This window comes from Passer domesticus, chromosome 25 (genome assembly GCF_036417665.1).
Source record: "Passer domesticus isolate bPasDom1 chromosome 25, bPasDom1.hap1, whole genome shotgun sequence".
Lineage (NCBI taxonomy): Eukaryota > Metazoa > Chordata > Aves > Passeriformes > Passeridae > Passer > Passer domesticus.
This window is the reverse complement of record NC_087498.1, coordinates 3,514,061-3,533,706: the sequence shown is the minus strand read 5'-3', so window position 1 is coordinate 3,533,706 and position 19,646 is coordinate 3,514,061. Positions and strand designations below refer to the sequence as shown.

The 19,646-nt window shown below is 59.7% G+C and overlaps 1 protein-coding gene and 1 long non-coding RNA gene across 2 annotated transcripts; both read right to left on the bottom strand.

The window, feature by feature from the left end:
• Positions 1 to 277: 277 nt before the first annotated feature.
• Positions 278 to 14,434, bottom strand: NUAK2 (NUAK family kinase 2). The gene is made up of 7 exons (XM_064399123.1): positions 14,039 to 14,434; positions 8,254 to 8,374; positions 5,380 to 5,531; positions 3,869 to 3,934; positions 2,632 to 2,751; positions 2,258 to 2,390; positions 278 to 2,182 (listed from the first exon to the last, which is right to left on the bottom strand). The coding sequence occupies exons 1-7, from the start codon at positions 14,255 to 14,257 to the stop codon at positions 1,113 to 1,115; spliced, it is 1,881 nt and encodes a 626-aa protein (XP_064255193.1). The 5' UTR covers positions 14,258 to 14,434; the 3' UTR covers positions 278 to 1,112.
• Positions 14,435 to 15,205: 771 nt separating this feature from the next.
• On the bottom strand, positions 15,206 to 16,670 carry LOC135286140 (uncharacterized). The gene is made up of 3 exons (XR_010350621.1): positions 16,363 to 16,670; positions 15,970 to 16,161; positions 15,206 to 15,898 (listed from the first exon to the last, which is right to left on the bottom strand). It is a non-coding gene; the product is annotated as an uncharacterized LOC135286140 (long non-coding RNA).
• Between the last annotated feature and the right edge of the window lie 2,976 nt (positions 16,671 to 19,646).

The following is a 19,646-nucleotide window of genomic DNA, read 5'->3' as shown; positions in this document are numbered from 1 at the left end:
AACGTTTGTCGTTTTGGGCTGTTTGTCCAGCCGCTGCTCAGCCTCAAAATCCTCATTTCCCACTCGTGGGGTGCTGAGCCCCGCCATCAGCGATGTGTGCAGCCCCAGTTCAGCACCAGTTCAAGCCAGTTCGAGGAGGGGCTGAGCACACGGAGGGGTTCACACCACCCTGCAGGACGTGTCTGAGCCCACCCGCCCTCAGCTGGGCTGGAGCACGGCCCCATCCCAGCAGCAAAGGGACAGGGACACAGGGACAGGGAGCAATCAAAGCGACAACTCAGCTTTACCATTTGCTTTAATTTAATGTTTTTTCTCCAGCCCGTGCTGTAGGAAGGAGGGAAAACACAACACCTGCCCCCCGAGAGGGGAAAGGGCCAGCGAGCACACGTGGCAACAGTGCAAGGGAGCCGTGTGACACAAGGACACAGCCACCTCCCCAGAAACAGCCCTGGATGTGGGGCCAGACCCCTCCCGTGCTGCTGCCCTCCACGCCAGCCTGGACAAAGGCAATAAATCAATAAATAAAGTCACGGTGCCTCACCAAAGGCACCTTTTTTTTTCTTTTTTTTTTTTTTTCTTATTTTCCACATTACAATGAGAGATGTTGGCATCACAGCATTTCCCAGCCTGGGCTTTGGGCCACATCCAGAGGGCACAGCCGTGGCCTGGGTGCCCCCAGCACCTCCCGAAGCCCAGCCCACGGGCAGCACCTTGGAGCCCTCACCAGCACCCTGCTACATCTGCAGCTTGTTTGAGGTATATCACCCACCCCCTCCGTTACCTTGTGCAGCCAAAAACAGTGCAAAGAAAACAAAAATCCCCCCCAACCCCCGTGATGAGATGAGCCTGTTCGAGAGGGAAGGACGGCAGCGAGGAGCCCCCGGGACCCCCCAGCCCCTGCTCGGGGGTCACTCTGGGGGCTTTGGTCCATTAAATGTCCTGGCCCTGGGGCATCCCCCGCCCCGAGGCTGCCAAATCAACCCGCGGGACGTGGATCAGCAGCACCGGCAGCCCGGGAGGGAAGGAGGGAATGGAGGAGGGAAGGGAGGGAGGCTCAGCCCCCTCCCCAAATCGCACCACGCCGGGGCAGCCCCGCGGGGAGGGCGGCGGGCTCAGCTCAGCTTCACCCGCACGGGCACAGCGCGCTGCCGGCAGAGCTCGGTGCCGCTGTCACCGCCCGCCAGCGACGCGCTGCTCCCCGCCACGGGGCTGCGGCAGTGCGTGACAGTCCAGCGGCGCAGCCGCCGCCCTTCCTCCCGCTCCTCCTCCTCCTCCAGCCGCAGGAGGCTCTCGGCGGACACGCAGCCCCGCAGGGCGGCCCCGGGCGGGCGGCGGGCGGGCAGCTCCAGCCGCTCGAAGGACTCGGTGGACAGGATGCTGTCCTCGCTGACGGCGCTGGCGGGCCGGGCGCGGGGCCCCTGCGGCAGCGACACCTCGCCGAACCCCCCAAAAACCCTGCCGGGGGGGCTGGCGGGCTCGGCGCCGCCCGAGGAGAATTTGCCGTGGTGTTTGAGGATGCCTTTCCTGCGGGCCGGGGGCGGCGGCTCGGCGAACACGGCCCCGTCCGGCTCCAGGCTCGCCGCGTCCAGCGCGTCCCCGGACTCGCAGCACTCCAGCGACGAGTAATACCCCGACTCCCTGGCCGGGGGCTTCTTCAGGATTCCCTTCCTGGGCGCGGCCGGGGGCGCTGCCCCCGCGGCGCCGGGGGGCTGCAGGACCCGGGAGAGCCCCGCGGGGGGACCCTCCCCACCGTCCCCGGGCGGGGGGCCGGGGCCGGGCACCTTCTGCTCGCAGGAGCTCCTCTTCTTCAGGATGCCCTTGGGCCGCTTGAGGACGGACTTGGAGGGGTTCTCGGGGCCCGCGGGCAGCTCCTGCAGCGCCTGGGAGATGTCGTTCTCCTTCTTGGACTTCTTGAGGGAGCGCTGCCGCTCCAGGCCCGCGCCGGGCAGGTGCTGCTTGAGGAAGCAGCGCACCTTGGAGCCGTTCTCCAGCAGGGGCCGGGAGGAGCGGCGCAGCCACTCGGCCACCGAGGCCAGCGGCGATTCGCTCTCCCGCAGCAGCTCCTGCTCGCCCAGGGGCGTTTTGTAGCCCCAGTTGACCCACCAGTGCGTGGCGATGTCCTCGATGGTGGCCCGGCGCTCGGGGTTCACCATCAGCATCCACCGGATCAGCCCGCAGGCGTCTGCGGGAGGGACAGGTCAGGCACGGGAGGGGACACGGGGGAGGGGGACACACAGGGGCACGGGGCTGTCCCTACCTGAGAGCTTGGTGGGCTCCCGGTAGTCCCCGCTGGTGATCTGCTTGACCAGAGTCTTGTAGTCGTGGCCATCGAAGGGCATGGTGCCGTGCACCAGGATGTACAGGAGGACACCCAGGGACCAGCTGTCCACCTGTGAGAGGGACAGAGGGGCCTGGAGGGGACAGCAGGACCGGGCTGTCCTGGTCCCCACCCACCAGAGCCTCACTGGGACTCCCAGGCTGGCAGAGCCACCGGGAAGGGACAGAGCGTGGGGCAGGAGCCCAGCACAGCCAGCAACCCCGCAGTGCTGGGACTCGGGGGTCCTGTTACCCCAAAACACACTGGGAAAACCCCAGAGGCATTCCCACACGCCGCAGGGAGGCACAACCCACCTCGGGGCCCTTGTAGGGGCGCCCGTTGATGATCTCGGGGGACGCGTACAGGGGGCTGCCGCAGTAGGTCTGCAGCAGCTTGTCCTGCTGGAACACGTTGGACAGCCCGAAATCTGCGATCTGGGGGGACAAACAAACACAGCTGTCACCCAGCAGCAAAACAAAGCTTTCCCAAAGCCCCCTTTCCCAAAATCCCCTTTCCTAAACACCCCTTGCCCAAGTTCTCCTTTCCCAAAGCCCCCTTTTCCAGTCTCCTTTCCCCAAGTTCTCCTTTCCCAAAGTCCCCTTCCCCCAAAATCTCCTTCCCCCAAAGCCCCCTTTTCCAGTCTCCTTTCCCCAAGTTCTCCTTTCCCAAAGTCTCATTTCCTAAAGCCCCCTTTCCCAAAGCCCCCTTTTCCAGTCCCCTTTCCCTAAGTCCCCTTCCCCAAAGTCCCCTTCCCCCAAAATCTCCTTCCCCCAAAGCCCCCTTTTCCAGTTTCCTTTCCCAAAGCCCCCTTTCCCAAGTTTCCCAAGGCTGAAAGCTCCCCTGGAGCCCTCCAGGGATGAACCTGCTCCAAGCCAGGGCTGCCCTTGGTTGTGAATCCCCTGGTTCTCCACCCCTGAGCTCTCTCCTGTTGCTCTCTCCCTTCCAAAACCTTCATCCCAGGCACGCAGGAGCTGCCCCGCGGCGCTGGCAGCGGAGCAGAGTGGGAAGGAGAGGCTGGAAGGACTTCCAGGCTTCCCTGCAGCTCCTTCCCAGCCACCCCAGGCTGCAGCGGTGCCTGTCAGCCCCACCTCGCCCAGGTGCTCATTATCCTCATTAGAGCCGTCCCTCCCAGCCAGCAGGAGGTTCCCTGGCTGCCCTCGAGCCCTCAATTACAAAATTATCCCTGGTGGAGATAAACCCCGTTATCAGTGACCGCGGGCATCCCCGGCCAGGCCAGGCCGTGCCCTTCCTCCCTGGCAGAAATCACAGCTGGGGGCCCCTGGGGGAGCTGGGAATTCCTGCCTGGCACACACAGAAACCAGGAAAAGAGCCCTTCTCAGCCAGCCAGCGCTGAGCTGCGCGCTCAGACGCTCAGACTTCGCCCTCTTATCAGCAGGGCACTATCAGTTATGGCCCCAGCAGATCTGCTGCGCTGCCGGGCTCTGCCAGCCCTCCGCAGCATTCCAGGGGCTGCACGTGCCCCGAGGCTTTGTGGGCACCCCTGTCCCCGCAGGCTGGGCAGCTCCCCTGGGGGACAGCCCGGCCCCTCACCTTGATGTTCCCGCTGGCGTCCAGCAGGATGTTCTCCAGCTTCAGGTCCCGGTGCACGATCCCGTTCTGCGGGAAGAGCCGGGGTTAATTCCCGCAGGGGTTGAGGGAGGGAAAGGCTGGCACAGCGGGCAGGGCACGGCAAACAGGGCACGGGGCCACAAACAGGGCACGGGGCCACAAACAGGGCACGGGGCCACAAACAGCGCGGGCGTGGCCCCGGGATGGGTGGCCCAGCCTGGGTGGCACCAGCTGGGCAGCAGGAGCAGGGAGGTGCCCGCACCGCGCGCCACCCTGGGCTCCTCCATTGTCCCCAGCCGCGGTGGCACGCGGTGCCAGCCCCACCAGGGCACAGCTCCTGCTCGGGCAGGGCCTGCTGTGCCCAGAGGAGAGAGCCCCTGATCCGGTTTGGGGTCAGGAGCTGCCCTGCCACCCCCTGTTCCCACCGAGGGCAGGGGCACAGCCTTGGAGTGTCCTCCAGGGAGACCCCTGGGCTGGAGGGTCCTGCCAGGGCATGAAACACACCCTGAGGAGGGTCCTGCCAGGGCATCACCCACAGCCCGGGGAGGGTCCTGCCAGGGCATCACCCTCTGGTCAGGAACAGGACAGGTGACCCCAACAGAACAGGGGACCCCAACAGGACAGGGGACCCAGGCTTGGCTCCCAGCCCCGAGGGCAGCTCTGGGCGTCTCCGTCTGGCCGGGTGGGAGGGGAGGTGACAACTCCCAGGCCGCGTTAGTCACCCCCAGCCCAGGCCAGGACCTCCCAAAGCTCCGGGGCGCTGCCACACCCTTGAGACTCAAGGCAGGATCAGCCCTTCTGTGGGGAGTGGAGAGCCACGAGCTCCTGTCACCTCCCGAGCTCCTGTCACCTCCCGTGGGGCTGCAGGGAGGAGCCCTGGGGAGCCCATCCCACCGGGAAACCCTTGGGAAGAGGGCTCAGGAGCCCATCCAGCCCAGAATCCACCAGGAGAAGCACCCTGGAGCCCATCCCACTGGGAAACCATCAGGAAACCATCATGAGGAGAACTCAGGAGCCCATCCAGCGGCTCTTCCCCCGGGAATCCGTGGGGAGGAGGGCTCAGGAGCCCATCCAGCCCAGAATCCATTGGGAAACCATTGAAAGGAGAACCCAGGAGCCCATCCAGCCCAGAATCCATTGGGAAACCATTCAGAGGAGAACCCAGGAGCCCATCCAGCACAGAATCCATCGGGAGGAAGGCTCAGGAGCCCATCCAGCCAGGTGTCCATTGAGAGGAGGGCTCAGGAGCCCATCCAGCTGCTCTCCAGCCAGGAAACCATTGGGAGGAGAACACAAGAGCCCATCCAGCCCAGAATCCATCGGGAGGAGGGCTCAGGAGCCCATCCAGCCTGGAATCCATTGGGAAACCATTGTGAGGAGAACCCAGGAGCCCATCCAGCCCAGAATCCATCATGAGGAGAACCCAGGAGCCCATCCAGCCGCTCTGCCCCCAGGAAGCCCCCGGGAAGCCCGGGCAGGGCGCTGCCACCCACCTTGTGGCAGTAGTAGACGGCGGACACGACCTGGCGGAAGAAGTGTCGCGCCTCCTGCTCCGAGAGGCGCTGCCGCTCGCTGATGTAGTCGTACAGGTCGCCCTTGCTGGCGTACTCCATCACGATGACGATCTTGGCGCTGTTCTCAAACACTGCGGGGCGCAGGAAAGGGTTAAAAGGGGGTGGTGTCTGGTGCTCCGTGTGTGGAGATGAGAGTTTTGACTCCGTGTTTCAGCAGGCTGGTTTATTATGTTATGATATATATGATATTAAAATGCTATACTAAAAAACCATACTAAAATAACAAAAAGAAAATGTTCATCAGAAGGCTGGAAAGGACAGGAATGGAATGCAATAACAAAGTCTTGTGACTCTCAGAGTCCGATGCAGCTGCAGCTGTGATTGGCCATTCATTAGAAACAACAAATGCACCAATCCCAGCTGCACCTGTTGCATTCCACAGCAGCACACAGTTATTGTTTACATTGCTCTCCTGAAGCTCCTCAGCTTCCCAAGAGGGAAAAACCTTGCAAAAGATTTTTCATAAAATATCACAGTAACAAAAGGGAACCTCGGGAATATTCGTTAGGACATTCCTGTTAACGAGCAGGTGGAGCCTTGATTGACCCTAACCCCACTCCCTGCCCTCTGTCTTGGGCTAAACAGGGACCTGCAGGCCAGGGGGGGCCAGCAGAGCTGTCACCCGCAGCCCCAGGGCCACCAGGGCTGCTGGCCCAGCGGCTGTGCCACCAGCGAGGCTGTGCCACCACCAGATGTGCCACCACAGAGGTTCTGCCACCACTGAGCCTGTGCCACCACTAGCTGTGTGCCACCACACCAGTTCTGTGCCACCACTGAGGCTGTGCCACCACAAAGGTAACCATTGTGAGGAGAATGCAAGAGCCCATCCAGCCACTCTCCACTCAGGAATCCACAAAGGTTCTGCCACCACCGAGCCTGGGCCACCACTGGCTCTGCCACCAGAAAGGCTGTGCCACCACCACTGAGGTTCCGTGCCACCACCACTGAGGTTCTGCCACCACTGGTTGTGCCACTGCCAAGGCTCTGCCACCACGGAGGCTCTGCCACCAGCAACTCCACCACCACCGTGTCACTACTGAGGTTCTGTGCCACCACACAAGTTCTGTGCCACCACTGAGGCTCTGCCACCACTGGCTCTGGCACCAGAAAGGCTCTGCCACCATTGGTTGTGCCACTGCCAAGGCACTGCCACCAGCAACTCCACCACCACCGAGGCTGTGTCACCACTGTGGTTCTGTGCTACCGCCGAGGCTCTGCCACCAGCAACTCCACCACCACTGAGGTTCTGTGCCACCACTGGCTGCCACCAGAAAGGCTCTGCCACCACTGGTTGTGCCACTGCCAAGGCCATGCCACCACAGCAGCTATGCCCTCACTGACTGTGCCACCACAAAGACTGTGCCACCACAGCAGCTCTGCCACCACCGGGACTCTGCCACCAGCAACTGCACCACCACTGAGCCTCTGCCACCACTGCTTGTGCCACTGCCAAGGCTCTGCCACCACCGGGGCTGTGCCCCCAGAGGTGACTCAGGCCTGTGGCTCTTTGCTGGAGTCCCCGCCAAGGGCAGGTGCCGGCGCTGGCACAGCCGCTGCCCTTCCTGCCCGAGCCCAGGCAGGCTGTGCCCGCATTTGGGGGCAGCGGCTCCCTCCTGCCCGAGCCCAGGCAGGCTGTGCCCGCAGCGGTTCCCTCCTGCCCGTGCCAGGCAGGCTGTGCCCGCAGCGGTTCCCTCCTGCCCGTGCCAGGCAGGCTGTGCCCGCATTTGGGGGCAGCGGTTCCCTCCTGCCCGTGCCAGGCAGGCTGTGCCCGCAGCGGTTCCCTCCTGCCCGCAGCAGGTTCGGGATTCCGCCGCCGTGAGTCAGCCCCCGCAAACAGCGCGGAGGAGCTGCCGGCGCCCGCCTTTGTTCGGAGCACAAAAGGGCTCCGGGTGCCTCAGGAGCGCCGGGAGCAGGGGCACCGCCGGCCCCAGGAAGGGCACGGCTAAGCCTGGGTGTGCTAAGCCCGACCCGGCTGCGGGTTTAGGCTCAGCCTGGCTCTGCTCGGAGCGGCAGCGATTTCCCTCGGGTTATCCCAACCCAGCCCGGCCATAAAGCCAAGCCCGGCAGCAGCAGGAACTCTCCCAGCTCGCCGTGGTTTGCTTTTCCAGTGCCCGCGGGAGGGAATGAGGAGGACTCCAGGACTGAGATTAAATTAAGCCCTGCCTCGGGCTCAGAGCAGATCCACCGAGATGCCAAAATCTCCGGGCACAGCCACGCTCAGCCCCTCCACAGCCCCGGGGAGGCTTCCAAAACCCACAAATTGGGGCTGTGGAGGGAGGCTGGGCAGGGAGCAGGGGCTAAATGTGGATTTTGGACACTCGGGCCCTGCTCCCTGCTCAGCCTCCCTCCACAGCCCCAGGGTGGTTTCCAAAATTCACATTTAGCCCCTGCTCAGCCTCCCTCCACAGCCCCACACCCCAAATGTGGATTTTGGAAGCCACCCTAGGGCTGTGGGGGGAGGCTGAGCAGGGCCCGAGTGTCCAAAATCCACATTTGGAGCTGGATTCCCCGGCTGGGAGGGAGGGGACGCGCCAGGAAGGCGATTTCTGGAGCAGGTATTTCCCCTCCACAAACACAAACACAGCCCGGGAGCATCTGCGTTCCCTGGGAGCGGCCAGGAACCGGAGCCAGGTCCTGGAAGGGAGGAGAGGGCTGGGCTAAACCCACCCGAGCCGATCTAAACCCTCCCAAGCCGAGCCGAACCGGGCCGAACCCAGCCCAAGAGCCCCCGGGGTACCCAGGCCGCTCCCGCCCTGGATGCAGCTGGAAAAGGGAAGGGGGAGCAGGCCTCACCTTCGTGCACAGCGATGATGTGGGGGTGGTTGAGGGAGGACATGATCTCAATCTCCCTCCGGATGTGGACGAGGTCCTGCTCATCCTTGATTTTGTCCTTGCGGATGGATTTGATGGCCACCTGCGGGGGAGCACAGAGGGGGCCGTGAGTGAGCTCCCCAGGGAAGCAATTCCTCCCTCCCCTGTTTGTTGTTTTCACAAACAGCATCACCACCAGCAGCTCCATGGAAACAGCTCCCAGAAAAGCGAATTTCATCCCTTTGGGGTTTATTCTCACCAAGCCCTGCTGCTGCACACGAGGGAGAAGCTGCCCCTGAGGGACACCGTGACAGCTCCTCATTTTTGGGGGGCACGAGGCTCCTCCAGCAGGCAGCCCAGCCCTGATTTTGGGGGCTCCCTGAGCCTCCTCCTAGGTAGCCCAGCCCTGATTTTGGGGCTCCTCAGAACTTCTCCATCAGGCACACTTGCTCCTCATTTTTGGGGTTCCCTGACCCTCCATCAGGTAGCCCAGACTTGATTTTTGGGGCTCCCTGAGCTTCCTCCATCAGGCAGACCTGCTCCTCTTTTTTTCGGGCTCCCTGAGCCTCCTCCTAGGTAGCACAGCCCTGATTTTTGGGGGTTCCCAGAACTTCTCCATCAGGCACACTTGCTCCTCATTTTTGGGGTTCCCTGAGCCTCCTCCCAGGCAGCCCAGACGTGATTTTTGGGGCTCCCTGAGCCTCCTCCATCAGGCAGACCTGCTCCTCATTTTTGGGGCTCCCTGAGCCTCCATCAGGCAGCACAGCCCGGATTTTTGGGATTCCCCAAAACTTCTCCATCAGGCACACCTCCTCCTGATTTGGGGGCTCCCCAGGACTCCTCCTGCAGGTAGCCCAGCCCTGATTTTGGGGCTCCCCAGGATTCCTCCACGGGTAGCCCAGCCCCGCTCCCGATTTCTGGGCTCGGCAGGGATCGTGTCCTGCCGCAGGAATGCGCCCAGCACGAAGGACTCGGGAAATAACCAAGATAACCACAACAACAGCAGCAGCAGCAGCCAATTCCTGACGTCAGGAGCAGGGAATCAAACCCCACAAAACCTCGCCTTTTGTTTGCCTCTAAACCACTTCATTCCTAAGAGTAAGAGAAAGTTTGGATGAAAAAAAAACAGATCCTCGGAACGGGGTGGGAGACGCGGAGTTTTCCAGGCTTTCCTTCGCGTTTCCAAGTTTTCCTCTGCCAGGAGATTGAAGAGGGAGGAGCAGGGGAGTGAGAACAGAGGGGTGAGAGCAGAGGGGTGAGAGCAGCCGCCTCTAATCCCCTTTCAAAGGGGCTGCGGGCACACAATGCGCTCCCAGGGCTGAATTTACAACTGAATCCAGCACAACCTTTTCTATTTTTTTTCTTTTTTTTTTTTTTCTTTTTCTTCTTTTCCCCTCCCAGACAAGAATGCGGAACAGTTTTAATCCCGTCCAGGGACCCTCGCGCCGGTCTCCCAGCAACGGGGAGAGGGGCCGGGGACCCCCGCGGCCGCAGCTGCCTCCGAGGGGCGGGAGGGATGCTCGGCCCCCGCCCTGCCGTTCAGGAGCCTTGGAAACCTCGCTCCCCAAAGCCCGGCCCAGCGGGCAGCTGAGCTTTGCTAAGCCGGGCCCGTGGCACCCGCTGGACCAGCGAGGTTCCAGCAGGGAGAAGGCTCTGAAAGGGGCTCAGGTGGGCACCTGAAATCCCTTTTTGGCCCCAAATCTCATTTCTCTAGCCTCAAATCCCATTTCTGTAGCCCCAAATCCCATTTGTCTGACACCAAATCCCAATTCTGTGGCCCCAAATCCCATTTTGCTCACCCCAAACCCCATTTTTGTAGCCCCAAATCCCATTTTTCTGGCTCCAAACCCCATTTTTCTCACACGAAACTCAAACCCCATTTCTGTGGTCCCAAATCCTATTTTTCTCACACCAAACCCATTCTTCTGGCCCCAAACCCCATTTCTGTAACCCCAAGTCCCATTTTTCTGGCCCCAAACCCCACTTCTCTAACACCAAACCCCATTTTTCTGGCCCCAAGTCCCATTTCTGTAACCCCAAATCCCATTTTTGTGGTCCCAAACCCCATTTCTGTGGTCCCAAATCCCATTTTTCTGGCCCCAAACGGCCTCAGGCAGCAGCAGCCCGGGCAGGAATTGCTCCTGGAGGATCCAGCACGTGTGGAGCCAGCGGACTCTGCCCAGCAGAGTTCAACAACCCCGGCCCAAGTTTCTTGCTCCAGCAATACTGAAAGTGCTCAACGCTCCTGGGAAGCCCAGCCAGGTTTCCTTTCCCCTGACCTTTGTTTAACAGGTTAAATTTTAACAATATTTTCGCTGCTGCCCCAGTTCCCTGACCCTTGCAGAGCCTTCCTGCCGCCTGCCAGCCTTCCAAATTCCTGCTGCCTCCTGCAAAGCCCGACACCCGGCCCAGCAGCCAAAATTTTGGAGCATTTCCGAGCATTTTGGAGCATTTCCGAGCATTTTGGAGCTCATTTTCCCTCCCATTTGGCCCAGCAGCCAAAATTTCGGAGCATTTCCGAGCATTTTGGAGCATTTCCTTGCTGCCTCAGCAGCTCACACCCCCAAAACTCTGAGCCAGGGCTCAGGGCAGGAGCCACAATCCACAAAAAGATGGAGATGCCCCATCCCAAAATTCCTGACCTCCGGGCAGATGGAGCTGCCCCCTCCTCCCCCAGGGGTGCCGGGCAGGGCTTTGCTCCCAAACTTTCCCTGACGGGAGCACAGGGTGTCCCCTGGAGGTGGGAAATGCCACCCTGGAGCTGGGCACAGCGGTGCCACAGCCCCCCCGGGAAACAGCCAGGAACCCCCCCCCCGGAGCTCCCAGCGCTTTCCAGGTCAAAAAAAAGCTTTGGATTCCAAGTTTTTGGGGCTGAACAGGTATTTTCGGCAGCTGCTGAAAGATGCAGGGAGTTCCAGCCCCAGGCAGCGCTTCAGAAGCCGCTCCAGACTGCGAGGGCAGTTGGGTGAAATCCGGATTTAAATCCAGCCCGGAGCAGAGATCAAAGGAGGCTCTGGAATATTCCAGGTGCTGCCTTCCCCTGGCACCGCGCGGGCCCCGAGCGGCGTTTGGGACACCGGGAGAGTCCCGCGGGACGTCCCCGGGCGTGTTCGGCTTGGCTGCAGGCCAGGGATGGGGAGCCGGGCTGGGAAAAACTCCGGGCTGGGAGGGAAAATGAGCCCGGAGGCTGCGCTGGAAACAGGTGGGGGGAAAGAAAAAGGAAAGAAAAATAAAAGGGGGGGAAAGAAAAATAAAAGGGGGGGAAAGAAAAATAAAAGGGGGGGAAAGAAAAATAAACGGGGGGGAAAGAAAAATAAACGGGGGGGAAAGAAAAATAAACGGGGGGCAAAGAAAAATAAACGGGGGGCAAAGAAAAATAAAAGGGGGGCAAAGAAAAATAAAAGGGGGGCAAAGAAAAATAAAAGGGGGCAAAGAAAAACAAGGAGGAAAAAAGGAAAGGAGAAAAAAAGGGAAAGGGGAGAGGGGAAAAAAAAGGGAAAAGGGAGAGGGAAAAAAAAAGGGAAAAGGGAGAGGGAAAAAAAAAAGGGAAAAGGGAGAGGGAAAAAAAAAGGGAAAAGGGAGAGGGAAAAAAAAAGGGAAAAGGGAGAGGGAAAAAAAAAGGGAAAAGGGAGAGGGAAAAAAAAGGGAAAAGGGAGAGGGAAAAAAAAGGGAAAAGGGAGAGGAAAAAAAAAGGGAAAAGGGAGAGGGAAAAAAAAAGGGAAAAGGGAGAGGGAAAAAAAAAGGGAAAAGGGAGAGAGCAAGAAAAAAAAGGGAAAGGGGAGAGAGCAAGAAAAAAAAGGGAAAGGGGAGAGAGCAAGAAAAAAAAGGGAAAGGAGAAAAAAGAGGGAGAAAAATAAAAGAGAAAAAGGAAGGGGAAAAAAAAGGAATGGGGGAAAAAGGGGGAGGAAAACCAGCCAGCAATTCCCTCCCCACCTGATATTGCAGGGATTTTGGTAAGAACTGGGAAAGGCACCCAGCAGGAGCATCGCTTCAGATAAAAGATTTCTACCAGGAAAAAAAAATGGGATTTTCCCCAGACAAATAATTCATGGAAGTCCCAAAACATCCTCCAGCTGCAGGAGCCTGGAATTTCCTGTCACCTTCCACGCGAACCTGCTCGGAGTGCAGGGATTTTAAAATTCAGAGAGGAACGAGAAACGCGGGCGGTCAAACGAGCTGGTTCAACACCCTGCGCCCCTGTCAGAGGCAATTCCCGATTCGCCAGGGGCAAAAATTCCCCGCGGATGGAGCAGCTCCAGCTTTTCAACCCCGGCCGGTGCCGTGGGATCCCCAACCCCTGCCCTCGCATTTTGGGAAGTGAAAACCACCCGGGAAAGCAGCGAGCAACCGGGATAAAGCTGCAGAGAAGGCGGCCCGGAAATCTGAGCGCTCCCAGAAGGAATTTGGGGAGAGCAGAGGTTCGTGGCTCGGAGCCTCCTGCTCCCCCAGCAGGCCGGGGAGCGGCTGCTCAGCCGAGGTTTGGGTTTTCTGCCTCTGGACTGAGGGCTCCGGGCCCGTGGGTTGGGTTTGCATGGAAACAGAGCGATCCTGAGGGGCTGCAGGGGAATATTTGAGATTCTGAGGTTGCTAATTCCGAGGTTTCTGAGCTGCAGGTGCGGGCGGGGAAAGGAGAATTCGCTCGCCCGTGCCGAGGGGAGGGATCCTGGCAGCTCTGTGGGTGGAAGCTGCGTTTCCAGGCCCTGATTATGCAGCAGAGCAGCGGCTCGGATGGGCAGAGCCGCCCTCGGCTCTGATCTCATCGAGATCCACAGGGGAAGCGGCGGATTCACGGCTTTTCCCGTGGGATGTGGCTGAGCCCATCCCAGCCCCTGGCAGGGCCAGTCCTGCCACTCGCAGCTCACCCCCTGCTCTGACCCGGCTGCGAGGGGCTTTTGGGGTCCCTCCCCACCCTTCGAGGCTGGGAATTCACGTCCAAGGCTGGATCCTTGCAGATTCCCACAGGGCAGAGCAGCGCCCGGCGCTCCCGGGGCTTCAATCCCCTTTTTCCCGAGGAAAGCTGAGCTGGGTGAGCCACAGCTTTCCCCATGGGGCTGGGGTGAGTCAGGGTTTTGGAGAGCCCGGCTGCGCCCTGGGTGCCCCACGCCGTGAGAAAGGCAAAGGCAGGGTGAGAGGAAGGGGAAAACCCTTCAGCCCGAGCGCGGTGTTTGCTCTGGCGGCGCGTCCCGGCCCCTCCTGCCCCCAGGAAGCGCGACCGCGGTCAAGTGGGCGAGAGGAGCCGCGGCCCCCCGGGAGGAGGGGGGCGAGACCCTCGGGGCTGCCCCCGGCCCCGCTGAGCCCCCCTAAGGCAGCGGGACCGGGGCAGAGCCGCGGCTGCGGGGGGAGCGCGGCCCGGCCGGGACCGGGGGCGGAATGCTCGGAGCGGGGGTGCCCGGGGGTCCGCGGGGATGAGCCGGGAATGGACTGGGGGGCAGAGAACCGGAGGAGGGGGAGGCAGCGGGGCTGCGGGAAGCGGGGGCAGCTCGGGGACCGACGGCGGGGGTGCTGCGGGGACAAGGGGGACACACCGGACCGGGGGAGTCACCGGGGACAGGGAGGGACACACCGGACCGGGGGGATTCACCGGGGACACCGAGGATTCACCGGGGACAGAGAGGGACACGCCGAACCGGGGGGATTCACCGGAGGAATGGAGGGACGGACACACCGGACCGGGGGGATTCACCGAGGACAGAGGATGCTCGGGAACAGGGATGCTCGGGGACCCCGCACGGTGACGATGCCCCCTCCCAGGGTGGGCAATCCTTACCAGCTTCCCGGAGCGCTCCCGGGCTTTCTTCACCTTCCCGTAGGTGCCTTTGCCCAGCGTTTCCAGGAACTCGTAGCGGTGCTTGAGGTTGTGTTTGTGGTGGTGCCGCTTCACCGCCTGCTTCTTCATCAGCGGCCGCGGCGATTTGATCAGCCCCTCGGCCAGCGAGGCGGCCAGCGCCGGAGCGGGGCCGGTGCCGGGCCCTGCCGCCCGCTCCATCCCGATCCCGATCCCGGCTCCGCCGCTCCCGGCCGATAAATGCGGCGGCCGCGGCGGCCGCGCCCCCCCGCGCCCATTGGCGGCTGCCGGGGCCGCCCCGCCCGGGGCCGGCAGGGCCGGGGGGGCCGGGAGCGGGGAGACCCCCACGGGCAGCGCCGGGAGCGGGGAGCACACGGGGAGGGCTGGGGGAGAGCCAGGGAGCACCCCGAAAAAAATGGGGTGAGGAGGGGGTGTGGAGAGGGGGTCCCAGGGAAAGGGGAGAGGAAAAAGGGAAAGGGGAGCCAGGGCTCAGGGCAGGAGCCACAATCCACATAAAGATGGAGCAGCTCCAGGAGATGCCCTTTTGGTGGCATTGGGCCACTCTCCATGGCTGTCACCTGGCCCAGGGGACAAAGGGGGGCACGGGGGTGTTCCCAGGCTGGGGGGAGATGGGGATTTCCCAACCTTTGGGTGAAAATCCCTCCCTGCACCATCTCCTGGGAAGAGAGGCAGGCCCGGAGCGCTGGGAGGGTCAGAGGGGCTTTGGGAAGAGCCTGGAGTGCCAGGATAAGGGGGAATGGCTTCACAGTGACTGAGGGCAGGGTTAAATGGGATTTTGGGAGGGAATTCCTCCTGTGAGTGTGGGCAGGCCCTGGCACAGGGTGCCCAGAGCAGCTGGGGCTGCCCCTGGATCCCTGGCAGTGCCCAAGGCCAGGCTGGACGGGGCTTGGAGCAGCCTGGCACAGTGGGAGGTGTCCCTGCCATGGCAGGGGTGATGTTTGAGGTTCCTCCCAGCCCAAACCATTCCACGGTTCCATCATGTGGAGCAAAGCACCTGGATGTTCCGCTGGGGGCAAAGGGGCACGCACAGCCAGACGGGATTTAATGTGAGGAGTCCAAGTGCACCCAAACCCGGGGGGAAACTGCACCAAATCCCAGATAAAAATTGCACCAAATCCCAGGGGAAAACTGCTCCCAATCCCAGGGGAAAATTGGCATTTAGGGCAAAGTCAGGGAGAGGAGAGGCCCGGGCGAGTGCAGCCTGTCCACGCTCCCCACAGAGCCTCCCTTTGCCCTCCTGGACACGCAGCCCGGGAGGGAGGAACCAGAACGTTCTCCAGGCCCGGAGCCGGGGGGAAAACGGCTGCTGCGGCTGCTCGGGGCCATCCCGGCTCCCTCAGCAACACCTTCTCCCCGTGTGGTCTCCCCGCGGTAAATCTGCCTTTGGAGATATTAAAAGAATGCAATTATTTCCCAGAAGAGCCGGAACAAAGGCCCTGGCCTGCGTGAGGACACCCTGGATCGATGGCAGGGCGAGATAACTGCGGGATTACTCAGCCAGACCTGGATTTCCCCACCGCCCCCGGCGCTCTGGGGCAGAGCAGGGGGTCCCAAACCAGGGGTGATTCAATCCCAGGCCGGCTCCTCTCTGCGGGGGCGACACCGGGGTGACACAGAGGTGACGCAGGACGGAGCTCGCAGCACCTCGGGGCTGTGTCTCACTGCCAGGACAGAGCCAGGGAGGTGGCACTGTCCCCTGGCTGGTTTTGTCACCGGGGTGAGGTTTTAGAGTGACCTTTTGGGGACAGATGTGCCTCGGGGGAGGTGGAACCACAAGTCATGGGCACAGCCATGCACCAAACTGCTCCTCATGGCTGTCACCTGCCCCTGGGCTGTCCCACAGACATTAAATGTCATTTTGGTACCACTGGGCCACTCTCCATGGCTGTCACCTGTGCCAGGGCTGTCCCACACACATTAAATGTGATTTTGGTAAATTGAGCTGCTCTCCATGGCTGTCACACATATTAAATGTCATTTTGGTGCCATTGGGCCACTCTCTGTGGCTGTGATCGGTACCAGCACAGTCCCACATGCATTAAATGTGATTTTGGTACCATTGGGCTGCTCTCCATGGCTCTCACCTGTCCCACAGCCATTAAATGTGATTTTGGTAAAATTGGACCACTCTCCGTGGCTCTCATCTGTCCCAGTATGGTCCCACACACATTAAATGTCATTTTGGTACCACTGAGCCTCTCTCCATGGCTGTGACCAGTACCAGTGATGTCCCACATGCATTAAATGTCATTTTGATAAATTGGGCCACTCTCCATGGCTGTCACCTGCCCCAGGGCTGTCCCACACACATTAAATGTGATTTTGGTACCACTGGGCCACTCTCCATGGCTGTCACCTGTGCCACACACATTAAATGTCACTTTGGTACAATTGGGCGGCTCTCTGTAGCTCTCACCTGTCCCAGTATGGTTCCACATGCATAAAATTTAATTTTGGTGCCATTGGGCCACTCTCTGTGGCTGTGACCAGTAACAGCAATGTCCCACGGACATTAAATGTCATTTTGGTAAAATTGGGCCACTCTCCATGGCTCTCACCTGTCCCAGGGCTGTCCCACAGACATTAAATGTAATTTTGGCACCATTGGGCCACTCTCCATGGCTGCCGCCTGTCCCAGCATGGTCCCACACACATTAAATGCCATTTTGGTACAATTGTGTGCCTCTCCATGGCTCTCACCTGTCCCACACACATTAAATGTCATTCTGGTACAATTGTGTGCCTCTCCATGGCTCTCACCTGTCCCACACACATGAAATGCCATTTTGGTGCAATGAAGACGCACAGGGCCCTTCCCCTGCCGCTGTCACTGATTTTATGGCGCTGGCCCCGTGGCACCGGGTTCCTCTCAGGGATGAGCAGCTCCGGGCTGCTCCTTCCCACCTCCAGCCTCTCCCGAGCTCCACAAACCCGGGACAAATCTCTCTGCCCGCTTCAAAACCAGCCCGGGACATCCGAGGACGATCCCGGGCTGCAGCAATTGCGATAATGAATCGCGATAATGCACCGCGATAAAGAACGGCGCTAATGAAGGGCGCTAATGAATTGTGGCCATGAATTATTCACGGAGCGGCAGCGGGAGCCGTTTCCAAGGGCCACGGGGAAGACAAACACGGCGGGGAGGGGCCGAGCCGAGCCGAGCCGAGCCGGGCTGCCGCAATTTCAGCGTCAAAGCAAACAGGATCCTGTCCGGGCACGGCACAGCCGGGCACGGGAAGCTCCGAGCTCCCCGGCCGCGGTCAGCAGAGGGATTGCACCGGCCCCAGGGGAAAGTGTCGCTGTCGCTGTCGCTGTCGCTGTCGCTGTCGCTGCCTCCGGATCTCTCCCAGCCGTGGGATTGTTAAAAATAGCTTAGAAACGCTTGTAAAATAGTTGATAATTGTTAATTGTGCTGTTAGCTCGGTTATTCTGTTGTGAAAGGGGTTAAAGGGTCGTGATAAGCAATGACACCGAAGCACAGAGCACCACCCCAGCGGAACGAGCCAGCCTGGGCCGAGCTGCCACGGGCCAGTCGAGCCTAAAACCGCCATGCACGTGGAGGATCCGAACAGAAACCAACCCAGGGGGACAAAATCAGGATGCAAAGGGGCATCTGACCCGGGAAGCCGTGCCACTCCCCGGGGACACCGGGGCCATCGCTGCTGGAGCAGCCCCAGCCCGGCGCTGCAGCGTCCTGGACGGGATTGCCCCTGCCCGGCCCGGGCCCGGCTCCAGGCCTTTCTTTTATTAGAATAAATGCTGGAATCACCTTAGTACCCCTGGCTTTAGGCCTTTCTTTGGTTAGAATAAATGCTGAAATCACCTTAGTACCCCTGGCTTTAGGCCTTTCTTTTATTAGAATAAATGCTGAAATCACCTTAGTACCCCTGGCTTTAGGCCTTTCCTTTATTATAATAAATGCTGAAATCACCTTTAGTGCCCCTTGTTTTGGGCCTTTCTTTTTATTAGAATAAATGCTGAAATCACCTTTAGTACTCTTTGCTTTAGACCTTTTTTATTAGAATAAATGCTGAAATCATCTTTAGTACCCCTTGTTTTAGGCCTTTCTTTTTATTATAAAAAATTCTGAAATCATCTTTAGTACCCTTTGCTTTAGACCTTTCTTCAAAATTATTATTAACAATGTTGAAATTTCCTTTAGGATTCCTTGCTTTAGACCTTTGTTTTTATTATTATAATAAATGCTGGAATCACCTTTAGTACCCCTTGCTTTGGGCCTTTCTTTTTATTAGAATAAATGCTGAAATCACTTTTAGTACCCCTTGCTTTAAACCTGTCTTTTTGCTATAATAAACGCTGAAATCACCTTTAGTACCCCTTGCTTTAGGCCTTCCTTTTACTACAATTAATGCTGGGAATCACCTTTAGTATCCCTTGTTTTAAGCCTGTCTTTTTATTAAAATAAATGCTGAATTCACTTTTAGTACCCCTGGCTTGAGGCCTTTATTTTCGTTATAATAAACGCTGAAATCACTTTATTACCGGGAGCGTGGTGCCGTTTTTAACGGGATCTCTCCCGGCTCGGCCCTCCCGAGCTCCAGCCCCGTGTTTGGGGTCCCGCTGGGTTTCTCGGGATGATTTCCCGAGGTTTCCCCCCGTGCAGCCCCGCGGAGTTTCTGTTTCCAGCGGGTAAATTCCTCCCGAGGACTCCGTGCCGGGAGGGAGGGAGGCTGGGGGTGTTTGTTCCAGAGCGGCTCAGGAAACCTTTCCCATTTTCATGGAGATGCCAGGGGACGCGGAGAGCAGCGCCCATAAGGATCCTCCTTTGTGGCAGCACCCGCGGCTTTCTCCGCTGGGGAAATCCACGGAAATCCCCCTGGAAATCCCAAACCAGGCTTGTCCCGCGGCCCCAGTGCGTGTCCACCAAAACCGGCCTGAAATCCAGCCGGGAATTTGGCTCCGCGTCAGGGAAAACTGCTCGGAGCTCGGCTTGGTGCTCGCCCACAGCTCCGTCTGCTTGCAGGCTGCGAAATTTGTATTCATTCATTTATTACGTGAAAATAAATTCTACAGCGTTATCCCGGCCCTGAAAACTTCACATCCCGGCCAAAACCTGCGGCTCTGCCTCGGGACTGGGTGGCCACAGGCTGTGTTTGTGGACTGGGAAAGGAATAAACATCCCAAAAGAGATTCTCTGGCAGCAGCGAGACCTCCCGCAGGGAAGGGAAGAGTCATTAAAATGCCAGAGACAACAAAAAGTTTAATGCTGGCCCCTGTGCCTGGCCCTGAGCCCCAGCATTCCTCACCTGCTGCCCGGGATGCTCCGGCAGGTGTGAAATCCATTTTCCCTCTAAAAACGAGGAGGAGGCCGCGGCTGCTCTGATCCTCCCCATCCATCAGCAGGAGCAGGGAAACTCATCAGCGCCAACGGGAGCCTTGGGAAAAGTCATTTATGGCCTTTCGTGGATGATGAGAGCAGCAGAGCCACCCCAGGAGGGCAGCTGGGGGTTCCACCTGTCCGTCCATCCATCATCCATCCATCCCTCCATCCGTGGATTCATCCGTGGATCCATCCATCCATCCATCCATGGAATCATCCATCCATGGA